We start from the raw sequence: 22605 nt of genomic DNA on the forward strand, positions 1-22605 counted from the left end.
TGTGTATCTGTGTCTGTGTGTGTGTGTGTCTGTGTGTGTGTGTGCGTGCCTCCTGAGGACTGTGTAATGGCACAGCCAGGTCTTGCAGAGAGGCCAGAGGAACACACTGATATATAATTGAAACGTTATTTGACTTCATCCCTAGACTTCATCCTGTATAGATAATAATAGCTACACTTTACTTGAAGTGGTGCTTTCAAGGCATCAGAAGTATATTACAGTGTGTAAAGCAAGTAAGTAGTGCATGATGATGAATGAAATCAGTGGACAGTATAAAGCACATAATCTGACAGACATGGAGTTGGGGTGGCAGTACTTCTTGAAGGTCACCTCCATTAGTTTCAGAGTTTCAGCTCTTCACATTTTTTCAAAACCCTCTTCAAACCTTTCTTACTCTTATTTCCATGCTTCAAAGACAATTTATGCAACAAAATATTAAATAAGTTGTCTTCTCTCAGACTATCAGGTTCAGTGTGTACGATATAGGGGGATTTAGTGGCAGAAATTGAATATAATATTCATAATTATGGTTTAATTGGTATATAATCACAAGAAATTAAGATACAGTGTGTTTTCATTACCTTAGAATGAGCCTTTTATGTCTACTGTGACTCATATATCAATCATTGTGGCATGATGCTCTCTGCTAAAATGACTAATCCTTGACACAGATTTCAACAATTGACGCTACAAACTTGGTATTGGTTAATAAACTAATTGGATCACTGTCAGTAATAATAAGCTCTGATTGACTCTGTACTCTTGTGAAAATGATGGCGAATGATGCTTTGCTGTTCAGCAGACGCACCATGTTGAAACCATAGAAATAAACCACTAGTTTGTGCATCAGGATGATGTGATAGGACTGTACCTGACTCAGGATTTTATCAGTTGAATTGGATTTGGCTGTTCAATTAAAAGATTCCACTATTTGTCTTTAGCCTACATTAGTATGTTTCACCTGCAACCTCAGACTTGCGTTTTAATGCCTTTCTTCGTCATCTGTGAAAACATCAGATTTCCACACAGTCAAAGAAAGTGTGCACCCTGCTCATAGTTCAGTTATAAAATCCCAGCGCAACATGAAGCGTCTCTCCTGTTTGGCTGCTGACAGTGCTGTCAGAGCAGAGCCGGCGCTGTACATTTTGGTGAATAGTGCCCCCAAATTGCATCTTCTCTCATCTGTTAAACACCATTGAATGTCAGTTGGATTTTTTTTAACTAGTGCGGCAGCTTATATAAAAGAATATTTATGGTTGCTTTTATATATAATTCTAATTCTTATCCCTGTGCATTTTTGTAAGCTTATATGTTTTGTCCTGTATTTGTAATGTACTCTTAATGACAAAACCCACTGGAGCATGTCCTACTATATTTAGCACATATTGTAGATCCAGAAAATATAGTATATATCCTAACACACAGTCTGCACCAGTTTGATTAACAGCTTTCACATCATCTCACAGTGAATCAAATCAAACTGGCAGATGCACTACAGTTCATCTGAACCATACCAAACAGGTTGGATGTGAAAGCACTCACAGTGTCAACATTTTGACTGGCTGGCTGTCTATTCTGCATGCACTAGTTTTCTATTACTTTGATATATTGTCACAGGTAGATTATGTCACCACCTGTTTTGGCCTGATGTTTTTGCAAGGCCAACATTAACTGCCAAGTTCATATTGTGAACCATGGTGGACTTCTTGATGATCCATTATTACATGTTATGCAACTTAACTCCCAGACCTTTGTTTGAAATTCTAGTCAAGATGACAAAGTATCCAATATTTATGATAAAAATGCACAAGATTATTGTTACTATAAAAATCTTGTTCAATTTGACACAATAGACTCTACCCCAGGTCCTCTTACTCACTTGCTCTGGTGCATTCTACTCTCTCATATTGCCTTCATCACAGATCGCTCAGTTGTCATGGAACTATGTTAAAACTTTTCAGTGTTCTGATCAATCCTCGTCCGTGAAAAAGACCTGATGACGATGGTTGACTGCTCCAGACCAGGCCAGCAAATAGAAGTTGTGAAAATTGTTTTGTAAACTGCTGGTCAAGTGTGAACACTTATGCTTATAACAGTGTTATACAATACACATCTTCTAACTTTAGCATAACTTACAGGGAAATGTCAGGGGAAATTCCAGGTTCAAGAGGTTAATTTAGCATCAGTCTCATGTTGAGCCCATCCAGAGTTTACAAAGCCTAGCTTGTTCTTGGTTTTAATTGGTCACATTATTTGCTTTTTTTACCCTCCTTACAGTATCTGGAACACATGGACATTTTCAAGGGGCACTCCTTCATTTATTCACTTGAAAATAAGTTTGTTTGTCACAAGTAATTGTCAGCATATGAAAACAGTCCTGGCTATTGTAAAGTCTGAGAAAATAATCCTGATGATGTCAGGGTGATGCCATCAGTTTTATCTCAGACTGGGTTTGAAACTACGCAGAAAGCATTAACAGAGAGCCTGTGTTACCAACTTGTGGCATGGAGTTAGAAAGACATGAACATGTACCTGGCAGTTAGGGTCTAAGGACAGATGTGATCAGGTAGCATTATGGGAAGATAAAGTGCTTGATTAAAAGTCAAGATGTCTCAGCCGCTGTTGCATCAATTTTGAGCAAAATCCTTCTTTTGTAAGGCCTCAAACATTATGGAAGCTTAATCTAAACCACTGGACTACCCATTTAACTCGACAGATGCCTTTTAGAGGTTGTACTTTATGGGGCAAACACTTGCAATGACATTATTAGTATTTTATTAGTATGTGTTAAGAGAAGAGTCTTTTTATTCGCCGCATCCCAGTGATCAGGCTCACAGCCATGGCCTGGATTGGGCTGTACTCCAGATAGAAGTGGTCTTGGCAGTTACTTAATCCATCAGGTCATCCTTCAGCACAAAGCTGCACTTGACTGTCAGATATCGTTTTCTCTTAGACCAAGAACAGGCTACATCTCTGTTCAGTTGGTTTCCTTCCACTCCTCAAAGTCTCCAGAATTATTTAAAGTGTGAGTGCTCTCACCTCGAGCGCCGTCTCAACACTTTCAGTGAAAGTATTTATTGCTGGTAGCATGGAGCTTGAAAGGTGGAGGTGGCACTGGAGGGAGTGCTGAATTTATTTAAAACAGAAGTTTCACCTCTCTGCAGAACTGGCTGTTGTGATGCCACTGCTGGATTTTGTTACCTTTCAACAAGATGAGACACTGCCGACTGCAAACACACAAGCACATACACACCACCAGCAAATCTCCATCCTCAGCCAAGTTTTTTATGAAAAGGATGAAAGAACTTTGACTTAAGACCTTTTACAAAAGATGAAAGAGGCCTTTTAGATTAAAGAGGGTTTCTGGGAGAGGAACATCACACTGGCACTGATCAGATTTTCTGAGGACCACAACTGAGGCCATGAGGAGTGAACTGAATTCTCTCAGGACTGACTTTCATAACTTGATAGTGGTGTCGATTTCATTAGAAATTCTTTTCATTTGTAGGCTTTATGTGTATATGTGTGTATATATATATGTATATATATATATATATATATATGTATATATATATATATGTATATATATATGTATATATATATGTATATATATATGTATATATATATATATATATATATATATATATATATATATATTTTTCTGTAATGTCACTCAAGCATGGGAAGTTTTATAAAGCCTCATAACGAAGTGAACACATCTCTAAAACATTACAACCCCACCATGTGTAATTTTTATTTTTCCACTGCACACTGACTAGGGAAATAAAATGAATCAGCACATTATCTGAGCTGCTCTCAGAGCTATGAAAGTTGGATTTACTGTTCCCACATAGTATGTTCTAAGGCCGCATTTGTTGCCAAAAAACGTAATTCTGCCAAGATGTTGGTTTCTGCAAATAAACTATGCCCTCTCTTTGTTGACAGAGTGGCAGCATCCCACACAGATCAAAAAATATTCATGTTTTGTATAAACCGTATCTTTTGATAAGCTTATTGTAATGAAGTGTTCCCAAAACATCTGCTTTCACAGAAAGTGCAAGTTTGTGGCTGCCTGTCCTCCATCTCCTGACAGTTTCCTAATAGATCAGGATATACCTAGAGTTTATCTAAATATTAGCGTAGAGAATGGTAACTTATTAAGTCAGGAAAACTGATTTATTGTTTTTACCCCTAAGCATCAAGGAAGGACCAAATATGGATCATGAGAATTTTGTGCTAATTAGGACTGATTTTCTTCTCTGAGACATTCTATTGTCTGCATCGTAAGAATTTCCTTCTTTCGAAAGCCGTGTGAAAGTCATTTATGCATCTGCACCACTGATCGGCTGCTTTTATAGTCCAAGGCCAAGGACACGAATCCTCAAATAACTATTGAGATTTCTATAGTCTTTTCATCTCTCAACAAAGTGACTTGAATAAGATTTGTGTACAATGTCACAGAGACGACTAGACACTGAAAAAAAAGATTCAGTCTTATCTCTGTTTCAGAGTGAACTGACAGACAACTCGTATATAAAACAGAATTCACTCTGAACTGAAGTTTATTAGTCAGGATGAAAATAGATTTTTATCCAATTAAGTGTTGATTGACATTTGCTCTTTGAGAAGAAAAGGTTTCAGGGTGACACAGGTTTTTTAAGCTCATGAATCATGAGGATGTACTTTTATCTTGCATCATTTTATAAAGGAAAATGCTACAATATGTGATGATGAAGATTTGTGATTTAGCACAGCAGTTAATTAAGTGCTTAAATGGTGTGCACACTCTCCAACCTGATTCATTGACAAATGTCTTTTGTATGAATTTTCCTTGAGCTTTTTAGTCTTCACCAAGCATAACATCACTTTTTGTTGTTCTCACCATCTCTATTTTCTCATTTCTCTCTCTCTGCTGTGTTATTGGCCGTAGCTCTGCACAGCTAGTGGAGGAGGGTTAATGAATTACCATTTCCACAGTGTAATGGAAACCATTAATGGCTACAGCAATGGTAAAGGTTATCGTAAACACATTTGCCTCCCTTTAGTGTCTGAATGTGTGAGAATATGAGAGAGAAATGACTCACATCCAACCTTATCATTTGCTTGAATTATCTCTGTGGATGCAGCATAATGGGCTGCACAGGAGACATATGCCAACTAGTTACTGAGAAAGGAAGTCATTCATGAAGTGATGGCTCTTTTGAAAGCAAAACAGAAGAATATGTTTTCTGTAACAAGTTTCCTTTACTGTTTTAGTACTAACTGAAATGTGTCTGTAGCACCAAGCTTTGAAAGATCACTGTCATCACGTTTACTTATTTTCTGATCAGATAATTACTCAATTAAATAATCCTGCCAATTACTGTACAGCCGCTTGTGTTTCGACAATATTTAACGTCTGAGACATTTGGGCTCTTTTGCTAGATGAAAATAGGGTTTTGTAGAAGAACATGTTTATGTTTCTTTAAATAATGTGTTGGAAATGGGTATCTTTTGTTTAATAAATAATTCATGACTCAAGGTCCACTTGCTAGCTTTTTCCAAAAGCTGTTAACCACATCACATGATAGGAGCAACTGAGCAAACTCCAGCCACTGATAAATGTGTTTAAGTGATCCTTGAATTTTAACGCCTGTTTCCAAGGTCAGCAATAAACTTTCAAGCTCAATGAAAGATATACTAATCGGATTTAGTACCAAAACTTTGGTCTGGTACAGGCAATAAAATTGAAATATTTCAAATTATACCAACCAGACTTTTATTTTGTTGTAACACAATGCAGTAGTATACAAACTTTACATAAATAACATTAAATGAAGCCAATCAATCAATTCAATCAAAAGAACAAACTTTCTCCTTTTTAAATGTGTTTTGAGCAGAAAAACAAGAAAATAAATAGTCTTAAAATGCCCAAACTTGAGATTTTAAACCAGGATCTGATCAGAGAATGAGTAAACAAGATGTTTGGTACAACAAGACTAGGAGTTTGATGAACATGTAAAGCCAACTTTTAGTATTTGAGAGTTTTTGATACCTAGAGCGAGTCATTTCTGTCAGCACGCAAAACATTGAATACCCAGTTCTGACTGATGGATAAATATAAGCATCAGCAACTATTAGCAGCTTCTGTACAAAGTTTCCAAATGGTCCTAATGTGTCTAATTTGTGTTTAAGAAAAATGTCTACAGAACATTGTCAACTGTCCATGTGCACAACAACACCTTATCGATGATCAGCTGTTGTCATTTAACAGGAGCAATTCTGATTCAAGAATGAAAATAGAAATGTGTGAGTGTGGGCAATTTACTGTTTTGAAAAGTAGGACTACTTTTTTTCCTGCTCCCATTCCAGCTGATTTATTAGAAGTGGAAAAAGCCATCAGTTTGTCTGCAGAAGAGTGTGGTAGAGCAAGGCGAGATGCACATAAAGACAGCGCAGAGAAGGAGGGGTTGGAGCTAAAGCAAACCCCACAGCTAACAAAACGACAAGAAGAAAATGAAGACACAGAACAAGAGAATCCCCCTCCTTCATCAGTCAGCTGCACTTTGTTTTTCCTGTATACTGTAATGAAAATAATAGCCCTTTTCAGACAGCAATAGCACCGCAACGAAGGCTAGCCTCTACACTACATTTGCCAGCATAAAGTCACTCCAGTGTCAGGGAGTTTAGCGTGTTTCCACCCGGTTTCCACCTTTGAATATAAAAATGTCTGTGCAACCTGTTTATAATCATATGGATGCTGTTGTATTGTGATTGAGATCCTGACCCACCATGCATTGTGGAAAGCGATACTTTTGCTTGAAATTACATCGCATAATCACCATTAATAAGCAGCAGACCCTGTCTGGCTCTCACTACCAGAGAGGAATGCAGAGAGCAAAGACAGTAACTACAAAAACACAATAGTGGAAGGCAACAAAGACATGTGAGCTTAAGTTTTTTGCTTGAAATCGCGTCACATAATCACCACCAGTCAACAGCGGGAGCTGTGTGGCTCTCGACTTTTGCAGAATAATGGCACAATATTTTCCCCCTTGAGTCAATGGTGCTAATGTTTCTGTCATTGACAAAACAATTATACTGCCAATTCAGTGCCTGGGTTTTGGCACCTGTACACACAATGCTTTTTTCAATTCTTTGAGGGATGGCTACATGATTTTTTATTGACCAGAACTATTTTTGAGAACATCTGATATAGGATTTTGAAAGGATACTTGTCACCACTCAAAAAATAGGCAGTTACTGTGTCAGTGGTATAAAAAAAATAACAAAATAATGGCATTTATTAATACTTGATCTCTCATCTAATCCTTAACTTTAACCTCCATAAGCATATAGTCAAGTGTTGCACTATACCAAGTAAGCACTAACCACACTACATCCTCTGTGAGACCCATCAGGATGTCTGTGTGTTCCATAAAGATTCAACATGAGGAAACTCAGTTAGGGATGATGAGCTTTTCCCATGACTGCACCGTCAGTGCTCACCATCAAAGCAAATCGTGTGCAAAGCCTGAATGGCCTAATTCATTTCCAGCTACTCTATATTGATGCAAATCTCACTTCTTATTTGAAGCATCATTAAAATAAGCATGCAGGGAGAGTATTAGATTTGATGCCTGCCCATGAGCTGTCACTAACATTTAGGAGGTAATCTGCGCCCTGATTCCTTTCATATGATCTTGTTGGCTAATTTAATAGCTTAATGTTTGTTGATTTGTCCCTGAAGGACCTATTTGGAGATTATGAGGCATAAACAAAGATGAATGTGTGAGACAATTTATTCCTTTATTGGCCTTTATGTTTTATCTATTAACTAAACCATTTTCAGGTGAGTGGAGCACAGTTTTGTCTGTCTGTACTGCTGTTGTTGTTTCCATGGAAATTCCTCTTGCAGCACACAATGCACACACACACGCACGCACACACAGAGTCACTGCACGGATGTAATGTTGCTAGGTAACATGTTCAAGACAGGGAAGTGCAATTGGTTTAGTGCTGATTCAAAGGTTAGAGGGTATTGGAGCTCCACCGGGGTCGACCTTCCTCCAATCAGCCTTTCTGTTGCCTGTTCTTTTCACCTCTGCTACCAGCAAACTTGTGCATTGTGAATGTATAGCTGAACCAAGTGAGGAGGGACAAAGGCCTGCACAAGCCAACACTTAGTCCTTTTAGCTAAAGCAACAAAGGAATCAAAAGAGCTTTTATCTCAAGGGGATTTAAGCATTTCTCCTCTTTCTAGAGCCTTTTTACATCGGATCATTCCCAGAGACCTTGAGCTTACCCTTCTTTAAAGGAACTGACATGATGATGCTGGTTAGTGTTCGCTAATGAGGCTTTGAAATCCTGCAAACCCTTAAGGAACAGCCTCCACTCCAGAGATTTATGGCTTAATAATACCTGCTATAACTACATGATGGTTTTCAGTCAATACCTGCAACCTGCTGAGTTTTCTTGAGTGACTGAATAAGTGCTTTGTAGTTGTTATGAAATAAATGCATCTTGGTTACCCAATATAGGTTTGGTTTTGGTCACAAAAACTCTAAAAGGATAATCACCTGAGAACGTAACTACGTTGTATGGAGTGTGGTCAAACCACATCCAAAATTAAAGCAAAAACCAACAATATGAGCTGTGACTTGTTTTCATGAACTAAATAGTACTTGTTTTAATATGATCTATTCCTAACCCTAACCAATGTCATTAAGCAAACAAGGTTTTAAGAGCCCATGACACACCAGGCCCACAGTCAGCCACCCACCAATGTTGGGGCCATAGGTTAGTGTTTGTGGCCCTAGTTTTTGCAGGCTGTCCCCCAAAGTTGGCACCAGTTAGCTGCTTTTTGGCCAGCTGAGCACACTGAATTTGCAGCGGAGCCCATCAGTGAGAGAAATGCTGAAAAAGATTGTGTGATGTGACTGAAAGCTCCAGGACAGCTGTTAACGGACAATTTGGAAAGATTGCTTCAAATCAAATGTGATTTTAAAGCCATTGAAGGCCCTTGAAGTGTTCAGTGGAAATATACTTGAGTCAATGCAGTGCTGTATCATCTGTCGTCAGGTTTTAATCCAGTTAGTTTGTAATCTGAAATGGGAGTGAGGATTAGCCATCCAGGCTGCAATGTAAGTAGATGGTAATACTGCCAGTCGGGTTTCATCCTCTGCAGTCCTCTCCTCTTTGGGCCTGTCTTTTACTGCAGCAAACTGAAGCGAGGCTGACAACGTCCTGCTGGCTTGTCCTCTTGAATTTCAACTTACATGGATGTTTGTCCGTCTTTACGAATCACATCTGCCCTGCTTGTCAAGGAATGCTATGCTATCACAATCTAATCAGTCCTTTGGTAAACTGTAAAATTACTGAGGGGTTGTCTGAGCAGCTTTTTTAAGAGAATTACACACATACCCACACACACAGGTACAGTTGAAACAATTTTTGTATTTGGTTTATTTAAATTTTTAACACTTCCTAATTAAAGTTAACTATTTAGAGTTCACATAGACCACTTCACCCATGGTCAAACACACTAAGGGAATAAAATAGGGGAATATACACTATAGTTCAAACAAACGACTCCCAACAAAACAATGAACAATGTCTAAAAGCCTACATTTACTGCTTCCTGTCAGTGATTTAGACTTTCTCTTGTCTGGCTTTCTGTCTGTAAGGCATATTTCTTTATTTACCTGTTTGTAAAGCATTTGTGTGGTATGGCCTCTCTGCACACTCCCCGGTGAGTCACTGACATTTGCGCAGTGCCCTTGAGTGTAGAAATATTGCTGAGGTGCTTCTACAATAATGACAGTCTGTTGGTGGGTTAGATGTGAGGTCTCAAAGGCCTCAAAGACGCTGTAAGCAAACATACTGAGAGTTAAAACACTGTACGCACCTGCTCTGGGGTCAGTCATTACATGCTCATTCTGTGCAGCCAAACTATGTTCAAACCCATGGAACTTTGTTCCCAAAGATAACAAATATAATCTTGAATTTTGGGAGGATGTTTCCATTTTCTGGGATGATGCATCCATAAACAATGGAGTCGTGGGTTTGAAAAATCACTCAGTGTAAACCTCAGGTTAGAGTTAGGACAATCAAATAAAAAGTAAAGAATAAAAATGTTAGACTGTTCTACAGGAGAATAAAATTAGCTTACCAAAACTAATGCTATTTAAATCAGAAATACACAACTTGTCAACTCTCCCTCCACCATAGTGTTTCCCTGTGGTATTACTGTTGGCATTAGCAACATGGCTACATGGCTACAGCTAGCAGCCTGACTTGTTCAAAGCACAAAATGACAAATCAAAAAAAAAAATCAAGCCCGGTGGCAGACCAAATAGCAAAAGAAATAGAGAAAACAACGTTAACAGGGAACCAGTCTATACGCAGATAGTGCAGCAGGTTACTCCAACCCTGGTATTTCCAGCATCAAGCAACATGTGTCTAGTTGGTAGGCATAGTGGATATCAAATTCCTGTCATGCTGAAAGCCTTTTTCTCTTTCCCATTCATTTTTTTTCTAGTTGAATCATCTTGATCTTCATGCCTCTTCTCCAAGTCCTTCTCAACCCCCCAGCTTTAAAACTGTTAGTGTATGTGACTTGACAGAGATGGACAGTCAGGCCTCCTCTGTGTCACTCAGCTTCATTAGCTGAATTGATTGGCTAACGCAATCATTGATAGACCCACATGGGAGATGATAAATGATGCCACTTTAAGCGCAGAGGTCGCAGGCTGCTGCTCTAAGCTGAAATCAAGTGGAACTGTAGAAACCACAGCATTTTGTGAAGGGTTTCACTGATGGGGTTTGTAGGCTTTGTGAAGCTGCAGCTTACAGCTGATTTTTTAGCTGTTTCATTCCAAAGAATTACAAGTAATCACTATTAGGAATCATTGGTTTTGTACTTAAGATGCCTTCATGACTTTCGGAAATCCCTTAATGCAATATGGGTTTTACTGCTGTGTACAGAGCCTCCAATGTCCTGAAAATAATATTTATGGTGCACACAACTTATTATCTTATGTGTACATAAGATTATAAGTTGTGCGCACACTTTACTGATCTACAGGCCCTGTAATAATTAAACATGATTGAAGGGTGCAACTGATTTTTGGAGCAAAGCGGCGAACAGTGATTTGTGCCAACAGTTAGTCTTTCAAGTTGCCAAATTTCCAGCCACAGTTTTTCTTAAGACTTTTGATTTTTATGTTTCCATAATCCTCAAAGAGGAGAAGAAAAAAAAAATCCTCACGGCATCTGGATTTTTTTAACAAAGACCTCAATTTTTTCAGTGGCTCATGTTTAATCATCAATACAGACACTTGTTTTTTTAATAATATTTACCCTGTTTTACCTCCTTAGTTTACATGTTAGCATTTGACAATTAGCACTAAACACAAAGTAAAACAGAGGTTGATGGGAATTAGTAGTGATAAGTTGTGCAGATATTTGGTCATAAACCAAAGTATTGAACCGTTTCAAAATGTTGACCTGTTGGTGGTGCTTGATGAAAACAACAACAACAACAACAACAAAGATATTGTAATTCATTTTGAGTGTGGACCAAAGGTGCACACTCAAAATGACCATCATTGCCATCCTTAGATCGTTGTCGGTAGTCTGGCTACAAAGCATTGAGAGGATTCCATGTTACCACAAAATGTGTTATGTGTAAGGATGAAATGATACATGGAGGTAAAATAATGATGTGTTCACGCTGTTTCCTCCAAATCAGGTCATTTTCAGGTCTACCCAAAGCCAACCAGTGTAGAATTGATTACTTGTCCGTGAAGTTTTGAGTTTGAGTTTACATGAACTTCTTATCTTTGGTTTTATCAACTACTACCATTAAACCGACGGATCACTTTCATGTTCTCAATAACAACCCATTATTAGCCATGTTCAATCGCTAGGGATGAGGAGTCGGAGATAACACAGTGTGTCCTTTGAAGATGTTAACCAATCAATGCCCTTAATCAGCCTGTTTCTTATATATACTCTTCAGTCCTGCTCCAGAGGCCTGTTGTGTGTTTGTCAGCCCAAGGAGAATAAGGCTGATGAAAGGAACGGGAAATGATGAAGCTGAGTACACTTGCTCATTCGTTTGTCCTTTAGCTCCTGTGTGTTTGAGCTCTCTGTTTAAACTGCAAACTGTCTTGTTTGTGCTGCCCCCCTCCTCACTGCAAGCAAGCATCAGTTTATGTGTGTGTATGGTAGTGGAATGCGGCTCCGCTGGTCTCGACATGGCACAGAGATTTTAAAAGAGTGTTTATTATTGGCTTCACAGAGCTGGAGTGTGTCCCAGAGGGCTGTCCCAAAGCAGGACAGAGCTGCCAAGACTGCTTTCATTTTTTCTCCATCATTTTTTCTTTTCTCTGCTTTTTGTTTGTATTCAACTGTCAGTGTAATTCTTGAAATTTTTAAAAACAAAACAAAAAACTTAAGTGCCATTTAAGTGCATTTCAGTACTGATTAAAATAACAGTCTTTGAAATTCAGAGGAAAACACTGAATCCCTCAAATCCCTCTTTCATGACTGTCACATCAATGTGCACGCTGTTATTGTGTTTGACAGCCAGCTGATGTTGACCGTTGACTCATGCTGCATTGAACATTTTTACTGAATTGAAAGTGATGATTCATGCTGCAGCAGTCATCACAGTCTTACACAGCTGCAGGATTTTACTTTGAGATTATGTCAGATAAACGGTATCATTCACAACATCAAAACATCATATTTTTAGGGATTCTAATTTCTTTCTGTTGACCAGTCCTCCATTTTGGACAAGACTAATATTGATGTTCGCCAGTGGAATCCTAATGACTGTGATGATTGCTTGACTGCAGTTGAGTTAACATCTGCTGCTTGTGTTGATGGATTGGCTCAAAATGTGGTACAAATATTCTTGATGCCCTTGAGCTGAATATTTGGTCTTTGGTCCACACTCAAATATGGAATGGTATCAAGTTTGGTACATACATTCAAGGTCCATAGAAAATGAATCCTGTCGAGTTTTGAATACATTTCCTTAATTTCCTTCATCTACAAAGCTGATTTTGAAGTATTTCAAATTCAGCCTTGTTCACTCCCATACTGACCTGCTTGCAGTCTTCTTCTTCCTGCCATCGCTGCATATGTTGGTGTGTTACCACCGCCACCTATAGATCAGTAGATTAGCGTGAACAAAAATCACTACATACCAGTCTCAGTGCTACAGACTGGGCATTTTTGTATTTAAGTATTGAGGTTTGACACCCATGCAGACCTAGTCACTGTCTTGTATGCTATAGACCCTTTTCACAGCAGACATTTTTACTTGTCAAAGCAGGAAAAGCTCAGGTGTGTTCAATAATGTTAACAATGGCTTCACTCTGTTAAGTGTCCCAGTAAGGCATGCTACTGAGTGAGCATACACACAATACCTGAGCACTGGAACTATCTCATCTAAGTAGAGTTGTCATCATTAATATAATAAATTCCACCTGTGCTTTTCCAGTTTTGACAAGTCAAAATGTCCGTCGTGGAAAGGATCAATTTTGTATAAAGCTATGAAAGCGTGGCGTTCGTGCATGTGAGAGTTCCTGATAGAAGGAGTCATACATTGGGTTGCTTTACACCAGATGATGTATTCAGTGCTTGATGGGAAAACTTAACCTCTTGAATGAACCAAAGCCAGGTGGACTGACATTTCCTGTCATTTCACATGCCTTCTGTGGATCAATGATCTAGAAAATCAAAAGCTTGTTTTACAAGTTGGTACAAAGAGTTAAACTACAGCTGAGGGCCTAGTCTGTTTTGATGACTTCATCCAGTCAGCATGAGGAACTAATTACTCTTGATTAGAGCTGCCAAATATGCTCTTTTGCTTATTCATGTAATTGTAATATAATTGTTATTTTCAATAGTGTAAATAGTAGAATTTATGATGTACATCTTAATTTTAGTTGTAATTATCTTGAGTTGTGAGTCTCCTAACAGTAGTTGATTGAAGAGTGGTAAAATGAGTCATCTGTTATCCCTGATTAGAAGCACTTGCAAGTGAATTTGTAGGTTGTAAAACAAGAAGAAAAATTGTTTTGCTGAGTTTATCTGAAAGTGAAGAACTTTTTACGTTTCATCTTCTCACTTTGAAGTTGGGGAGCTTCCCAGGCACATATTAACGATTCAAACAAAAGCCAGCGTCTGCATGCTAATGTGCCTTTTATCAAAAAATACCAAAAGTTGCTCTGTCCAATTCTGTCATAATTTGCAGTTTTAAAGAAAGTATACATCATCCTTTAAACACACATTGAGTTTTTTGTGCTATCATCGCTAACACTCAATAATGTGGAGTCAGCAGTCGCCTTGAGGTGAGAGAAGGTTAACATTTCAAATCCCCAAACATTTCATCAAATCCCAAAACTGGTTGGCAAAGTGTGTGTGCAGAAAAGTGAATGAGTTACGCTTTCTGCTCCCTAAACAGCCACTGTGGAGGTGCCCTTGAGTGGGACATTGAGCCCCCAGCTGCTGCTGGTGCAGCAGTACAAAGCTGTGATTGTGTGTGTCTGAATGTGTGTGAATGTGCAGCAGGGAGCACAGAGCTCACTAGACTTTCCCTCGCTAAATAAAGGTTTCAGAAGGCAATGGGACATATTCAGAAGCCGAGGTGACTTAGTATTCTGCTGTTTCTCTGTGATGTCCTAACAAGCTGTCACAGAAGATTATGTCTACTATCTCAGCCACAACTGACAAACACCCACTCAGTTTAAACATTAGTCACATTCAGCATTTCTGTGCTGAAACGAGGCTGCAGTTTTTCTGTTCGCTGAGCTTTTCTCTGTAAACCTCTGCAGCCACCAGTGAAGGTTCCTGTATTTTATATGTTGTGTGTGTGTGTGTCTGTATGTGTTTTGAGTGTGTGTAAAAATAGTTTTCAGGAAGAGCTACCAAAGATGTGGGAGGGAGGAACGGGTGAAAGATGGTCTGAGATGGTGGAGTTGTGATCAGAGCAGTGTTACAAAGGTGTTGTGTAGCACAACAGTCAATAGTGAGAGTAAGATAATATTGAATTTCCTGGAAGAAATTTGCAGCCATTAGCAGTAACTGTACATGTTCATGTTCCTACATTGATATTGATTGATTGGTCTGAATACATAAAACTATGTAGTCCATTAGTCTGAATTCACCAGTTGTTTCTGACCGACAATAACATCTTAATTTGAACTAAGGTATTAATACCTTGAGCAAAACCTGATTATTTAATTAATATACATCCAATTCTGATTATGTTAGTACATCTTTAATCAGACTAACATTGTGTTGAATACACAAGTGAGAGGAGGAAAAAGAGGAAACCACAGAAATACCAGGACAAAGTAAGGTCAGAAAAATGTATAGTCCTCTAAACCAAAAGCATTTAACCCATTATTTTCCATTATGGGCTCCTTTTTCAGGTTTTCAGTAAATATAGAAGATGGGATCTGTGGTTAACGCTACCATTAAATGTTTCACACAAATTTTTCTGTGAGAGATATTAAACCGAAATGTCTCAAAAAACAACTGAAAGAATCTCAGTTTGACCTAGAAACCCTGATGTCAGCGCCATAAAAAGGCAGAGTAAAACATCTGGTTGTATTAATAAGTAGGCAGGTTGACAGTCAACCAATCTATACACAGATGGTGTCATTTTTCTACAGCCATTACCAGGGGTGTCACAATTCAATTTGACTTAAGATTCTATTCAACTTTTAATTTAATTTTCATTGATATTGTATTTGATTTCTATTGAAGGCTCATTTCTAATGTGAGGCAGAGGAGGTTAAATAAAAGTGTATGATACAACACAGCTAATAAGTTATGATAGCTTATGTGATGGACAGATGTCATTCATGTTTAATCTTTGTAAGATTAATTAATGCTAATGATTTTTAATGCTTGAGACTGATCATTTATCAATTTTCTAAATCTGATTAATGTATCAGATAACAATACTTTATATCAGCGATTTGAGCATAACATGACACCACCATTTTTGAATTGTTAAATTGTTGTTTGTATTAATTAATTGTGACTTATAGTGTATATGTATGAAGCCAGACAATTTACAGATGGAAAATAAACTTGTCAGTTGAATTCTCAGGAAAATAATCAGCATTTTATGTGCATGAAATAGCAAACTGCCTTCCATACGGCCAGTCAGAGAAGCATCTACTACAGCAGGGTATAAATGTTTCCTTGTTAGTGTGTGACGGGGTGGAGCACAGCAATGCTTGTGGCTATTTAGCAAATGTTCACAGATTTGAAATTTGTGTGCAAATCAACCTTCCTAAGTGGAGTTGTGAAATAAATAAATCAGTGCAGAATTTTTGCCGTTTATGTGGACATTTTATTTTTCAGTGGTCAGTTCCAGGCTGTATAAAGATTTCACAGTTGCAACGGAGCTAAAGGCTACAGAAACAACCTTGTCTTAATTATAGTTCCCCTCTAGCGGGCTGCTCTTAGTGCTCCAGGCTCATTATTAATGGCTTACAGTGTGAAAATTGACACCGTGGGAAATAGCCGGGTCCATCATCATCGTTCAGCCTTCATTACAAACTGCTTTTTTTTCCTCTGGTTGAAATTTAGTTATATTTGAAGCAGATCCCAGATTCTAAATGAGAATTCCCCAGGTGTTGAATAGTATGACAGTCTTCGGATAAATAAGAGAGCACATCGGTGATTCTCTGAGGAACGGGCAGGTGGTAAAAATAAAGATCCTTCTCTCCTGAATCACAGATCTGTCAGAGTGGCTTGTACCAGGCTGCAGGAGCAGAAAAAAGAGGCGCTGCTGGCAGACTTCTAAACATTTCCAGATGCTGCAGACTGAACTGTGGGAACTCAGTGAGAGAAAAATTAGTGGTTGGCCAACCTTAAGAGGCCTAGAGCGATTTAAATGTCTACCTTGAAATAGGATTTGACTAATAACTGAGTTTTCAAGGCCAACAGTGGTAGTTTGTGGATTGAGTTTGCCAACAGTTGCACTTATGTGCTGATATTCATTCAAATAAACCAGACTCTTGTTGTTGCATAGTGTACGTTAAGCAGAGTGATTTCATTTTAATCATTTTAATAAAAGCTGTTTTATCACGCAGTTTATATATAACACTGTTAAAAAACAGGCTTGCAAAGTGCTTAAACAAATAAAAAGAATGTTTATAAGTAGACACAGTAAAGATAAAACCATAATCAAACTGCTGGAAAAAAAAAGTACAACACATGAAACATGTTTTATTAGGGCAGCAACTAATGATTATTTTAATTGTCGATTTATCAGTTGATTATTTTCTCAATTAATCAATTACTTATCAGTGTTTCCCAAAACCCAAGATGATGTCCTCAAATGTCTTGTTTTGTCCATTATCAACAGTGTGAAGAAACAACAGTGTAGATGTCAAATGACGTTTATGTTCTGTGTTGCAGAGATGTCTTCTGAGGTTAGCATTCTAACCAGCTAGCACCGACCCGTCCTGTCCCATAATACCACTTTGTACCTCAAGAGGTGATAATCTGAGCCCCAGTAGTTTCAACTGGGAGATGTCAAAGTGGCGAGTTCACCATTTCTAATAAGTAAAGAGAATAAATTGACAAAATATCTGTTTTCCTTACTAAATAGAAAAATACAACCGTACACCTTCTGAATTCAGGTGTCTCTCTTTTACCAAACTAAGAGGAGCTTAATTGCCTCGTAAACTTCATTCAAACTCAGCATAAACAAAATGACAATGACCACAATCACAGTCTCCTCTGGTTTGGTTGAAATAAATCCTCAATTCACAGAGTAAGATGGGAAAACATCCCGGCTCTACACGCTGGGCAACGTCATAATAAATCTCCTCTGTACTGTATCCCCTCTCTTCAAACTGGTATCTGTCTCAGCGGCTATGTATTTTTTTAAGTTACACCTTTAAGAAGCTGAATTCAGGAAATTTTGACTTTTTTTTTACAATAATAAAAGATCAATAATGCGTCGACCAAATCTGACAGTGCTGCTCGACAACCATTGGTATTTAAAAAAAACTACGTGACACACAGACATAGATTTCTGCAGTGAGTCACATCAGGCCATCTCCTCATGCCGAGCGATTTATTGGCCCTCTTGTCCCCCATCGGTCCTGGCGCTCTATCGCTCTTCGGAACTATTTTTATCCATCCAGGGGAACATGTCGGCATCCTTTCCAGGGCCTGCTCCCATAATTCCTCTCTGTGTCCAAACACACGCTGACAAGAAATAGGTCTGCAGAGGCCCCGGTGCTTTACAACAGGCTGCTGTTTCACATGAACAACTCCACTCACACTCTCATCTTACATTTATGTGCCTAGCTCACATGCTCTCGCTCTCACTCTCTCTCTCTCTCTCTCTCACTCTCACTCTCTCTCCCTCTCTCTCTCTCTCTCTCTCTCTCTCTCTCTCTCTTTCTGGCTTTCTCTCTGTGTGTAAATGATGAAAGTAAAAGTAATACAAGAAACCGACAGGGGCATCTGGCCTAATTCCAATAGAAAATAGAATTGGATTAGTGCCTCTCTTCTCACAGCTGTGTGTGTGTGTTTTTGTGTGCGTGTGTGAAAGTGTACATAAGTGTGTGTGTGTGTGTGTGTGTGGCATGAATCAAGGCAATGAATGGAGCTTGGCAGCAGCCAGCTGCCCTACGGTGAAGCACTGATGAACAGTGAGGAAACAGAGCTGCTGCTGCTGCTGCTGCTGCTCAACACCTTCCTGTTTGTGTGTGTCTGTGTATGTGTGTTTGTGTTTATAGGTCGGTTGGTGTGTGTTTCATTGTTCCTGCACATCCCAGACAGATCACTCATACACATGACATTGATCATACTCATCATTTTTCCTGGCTTACACACAGTCTTTGTTATATACCCTGTATCTTGTGATGGATAAGAACTTCAAATGGCAGCTTTGTGCAGCTGATTTAACAGCTGATAATCACTCACTTTATTTATTCACTCCCTTGCTGCTGCACAGAGATTGAGTCACACGATTAGAGCATCTTTTTCTCTGTAAATGCCTGCCGGTTGATTTAAATTCTCCCCTTTTCTTCCATCTGCCCTTTATTTTCATAAATGCAGTGCTGGTCCCAAAGGAGACAACATCTATGAGTGGAGGTCGACCATCCTGGGCCCTCCAGGCTCTGTGTATGAGGGAGGAGTGTTTTTCCTGGACATAGCCTTCACACCAGACTACCCCTTCAAACCACCCAAGGTGAGTGTTGCCCTGCAGCCGTGCAGCACAGCCCCCCCCCCCTCCCTCACCCAGAGCTTTGAACAATGTCACCATTGTCCCAGTAGGCTGTTGGCTTTTCACGCTGTTGTCCAACAACAATGACTTGTTTAAGGCTTGTTCACCTACAGCACACTGACAAAAATGACAGGTGACAGGTGACAGCAGCACAGAGAACTGAATGACAAATGATGAGCCTGTACTATTTTTTGGATATAAAATGTTTCTGGAGTGCAGCTGTTATTCTTTGTTTGTCTTGTTGTCAACAACACTCATATTAAAAGACCAAAACCAACAATGTGTTCAATACTTCATCCCTCCCCTGTCTGAAACACTCAGTCCAAAGCACATTGCTTCCCACGATTAAAACTAAATTAAATTAAACAAAAATTATAATGAAAAATGGTAGTTGTCCTTTTTCACAACAGAAATTAAAAACTAAAAGAATATAATTAAATTTAAAGAAAGTGTTGATGAATGACCAACGAGTGGAGCTAATTATGGTTTTAATGCCAAGTCTTATTTAACGACCTGCATGTGTCTGTGGACATGCCCCAGATTTATAAAACAGTGATGTAATCATCCACAATTTAAAGTAGGCTTTCTTTAGAAGTTGATCTAGCTGCTTGACCAGAGAACAATATTTTGTTGAACTTGAAGTCGAGAGCACATGTAGCTTTAACAGGTTAGAGCTCTGCAGTAGAAATGGTCCGCCAGTACCTAAATTGCTAATTTTGCTTGTTATGATGTCATTTCTTTAAGTATCTTCACATGCATCATATCCTTAAAATCCGTACAACCTAAGCCGAAAGGTAATGTAAATCAGTAAACCATAATAAATTGTAAAAGTAAAGGATTTGTAAGAAAAATTGAAACGAAAATGGAATCTGTTATTTTTAATCAAATTTACTAAATAAAAGCACAAAACATATTAATCCAAACATTTCTAAATGTAGAAATATGAACAACTTAACACTCTTATTTTTATGAAGAGAGTACAAAGGCGTTTTTGTAGTTTCATCTGCAATAGAAACAACAATTTACCCAGTGGCTACATTAGTATTTTTGCTTATTGTGATGTTATGTCTTGGAGTATCTTCAAATGTTCAATATGCTCACAACTGTGAAGTAATAAAATGTTTTTAGTTCAATTAATTAAAAGGTGGCTAAAACTAATACATGTTGAGCTGAAGGCTAAACTTAACTAAATCAAAAACTTGACACTGCAGATGACATAAATCTGTGGGGAAAAAGTATAGTTTTACGAGAGTAAATAAAGGCCCAGCAATCTTCTAAAACAGCTAGTCACTGTAGTTTTTATCAAATGTTACATGTTTGTGGCAGCAGTATGGTGTATGTGGGATTGAGTCAAAATAAACTACAGTGTGTGCTCATGGTGTTGAAGGAACATATCACCTCGTGCAACAGTGTGGTTCACTGATGTGTTTTTAACTGTTTCTGCGAGCTCTGTGGCACAGAGGAAGAAGATATATCAAACTGTAACACACAAACAATAATTGTTAGTAGGATACATTCAGTGTTGGCTCTGGGCTGTTCATAAGTTTGGCTGACAATAAGAAAAATATCACAGACTCTGAGCAAGTGTTGCTGTTAAGACTACTTCATGTTTGCATAAACCTTGGAATGCTTTACTTCGACTTTCAACCCTCAGATTCATGAGTGAGTTAAAAATTACCCACCTTGTCTGTGTTTTGGCAGTATCACCAGCCTTATCCTTTAACTGTTTCTTGTTATTGTGTCCCTTTGTAATATCCATACTGCTAGCATTTGGCTTCCCTCCAGCAAGGCTGTGGGTTTGTGGGGATATGCGTGTGTTCTGCTGATGCAAGTGTGTGTCAGTATTTACACATTAGACTGGCTGACTGTGGTTGCCCCCTCCCTCGGTTTGAGCCGTGCTTCTGATTTTGCCCTGGGTTTTGGTTTCAAGTCTAGAAATACTCACTGGCTTACCTCTATCAGCTATTTAGAGACACAGGTTGTAAAAATAAATAGGAAAAAGTAAACAGGAAAATACTTTAGGATATCTGCCATATCTATCCTGCTTCAATATGGACCATTCATTCTGGAGAGGTTTGCTTTGGATTATGGCTGAGAGGTGAGAGTTGTTGGGGAGACCGTTGACAGCAGCAATAGTACAAAATTTGCCTACTAGATTATGAGATATGTCATATGCAAAGCTTGACCTGAGGATGATGCTCGAAGAAAAATAGGTGACCATGAATATTCACAGAACATTAAACACGTTCCAGGAAGAGATTTAAACTGCAACTGAAACTTGACACCAAAGTAAACTAAACGGAGCCGTCTTCTTTTAAATAACAGTCATACCCTATTTTCTAACAGCTCTTAAAATAATGAGCACTGCTCAACTGTAAGTGAACTGTGCTGGTAGGGCCAGGTATTTGATCTCTAACTCTGTGGGTATCCATCAATCCTTAGTTTTGTCAACTTATTCATATTTCCTTTTCTTTGTATCAATTAAGTTCTTCTCGAACACTCATGCATGTAGAAGTTTGGTTTATTTTGTGAAAAATAGGGTTTTGTTTTCTACATGGGGATGGGACAAAATATCGATAATGCAATGTATCATATCCTGTGGTACGATTATCAATACACTGGATGTGATGACAGTTTGACTAAGTAGAGTCATTTCTTCATAACTCCATGCAGTATTAACTTTGGTAAATGTCCTCATTTACACAGATTGAAAGAAGCCAGTGAGTCATAGTTTTATCTTTTCACTTCCAGAACTGTTCTGCTTTCTGGCAGTTCAGCCTTTTTTCAGTTTATGGCACATGGACAAGTTGCAGTCAGTGTGTGTGATAAAGAGGCACTAGACAAAGGCTCTACACTTCTTTTGACATTGTTTCATCTCAGTGCATGTCAAATTCTGTGAAACTAACACCACAATGCAGTGAATTGATACATCATTTCTGCACTTTGTATTTTGTATTCTTCAGTCAGACACATATTAAGGTGTAATGTTTGATGATTGTCTGGCAATGTGTCGATTACTGCAGAATCGCTGTATCATGATACTATCGTTATCTTGTGAATCATCGTGAATCACATCTTGTTGTGAGTTACTCTGTGATTCCTACCCCTAATCTACATGGCAAAAAAAAGGTTTTTATGCAAAACTCCTTATTATTCCTAAATGTGAGGTACTGAACAATATATAATTTTGCTCTCTGCACTGACATTTCAGGTTTTATATTGTCATTGTTGTTTAAAAACTTTTTCTAAAAACACTAGGTCCGGGGTTTTATTAAAACATGTTCACTGCAATTGCAAATATAGTACCAGAGGTAACAATCTTAAATTAAGGTCTACTTACCAGATTT

At 38.4% G+C, this 22605-nt stretch overlaps 1 protein-coding gene across 1 annotated transcript in view; it reads left to right on the forward strand.

Annotated features, from left to right (window-relative positions):
- LOC140993797 (ubiquitin-conjugating enzyme E2 E2-like) overlaps positions 1-22605 on the forward strand; it is a 77688-nt gene that overhangs the window by 39895 nt on the left and 15188 nt on the right. Inside the window, exon 4 of the mRNA XM_073463340.1 lies at positions 19090-19222. Coding sequence (XP_073319441.1) covers positions 19090-19222 — 133 coding nt within the window. The remainder of the gene's footprint in view (positions 1-19089; positions 19223-22605) is intronic.

The sequence above is a fragment of the Pagrus major genome, chromosome 3, assembly GCF_040436345.1.
Source record: "Pagrus major chromosome 3, Pma_NU_1.0".
Classification (NCBI taxonomy): Eukaryota; Metazoa; Chordata; class Actinopteri; order Spariformes; family Sparidae; genus Pagrus; species Pagrus major.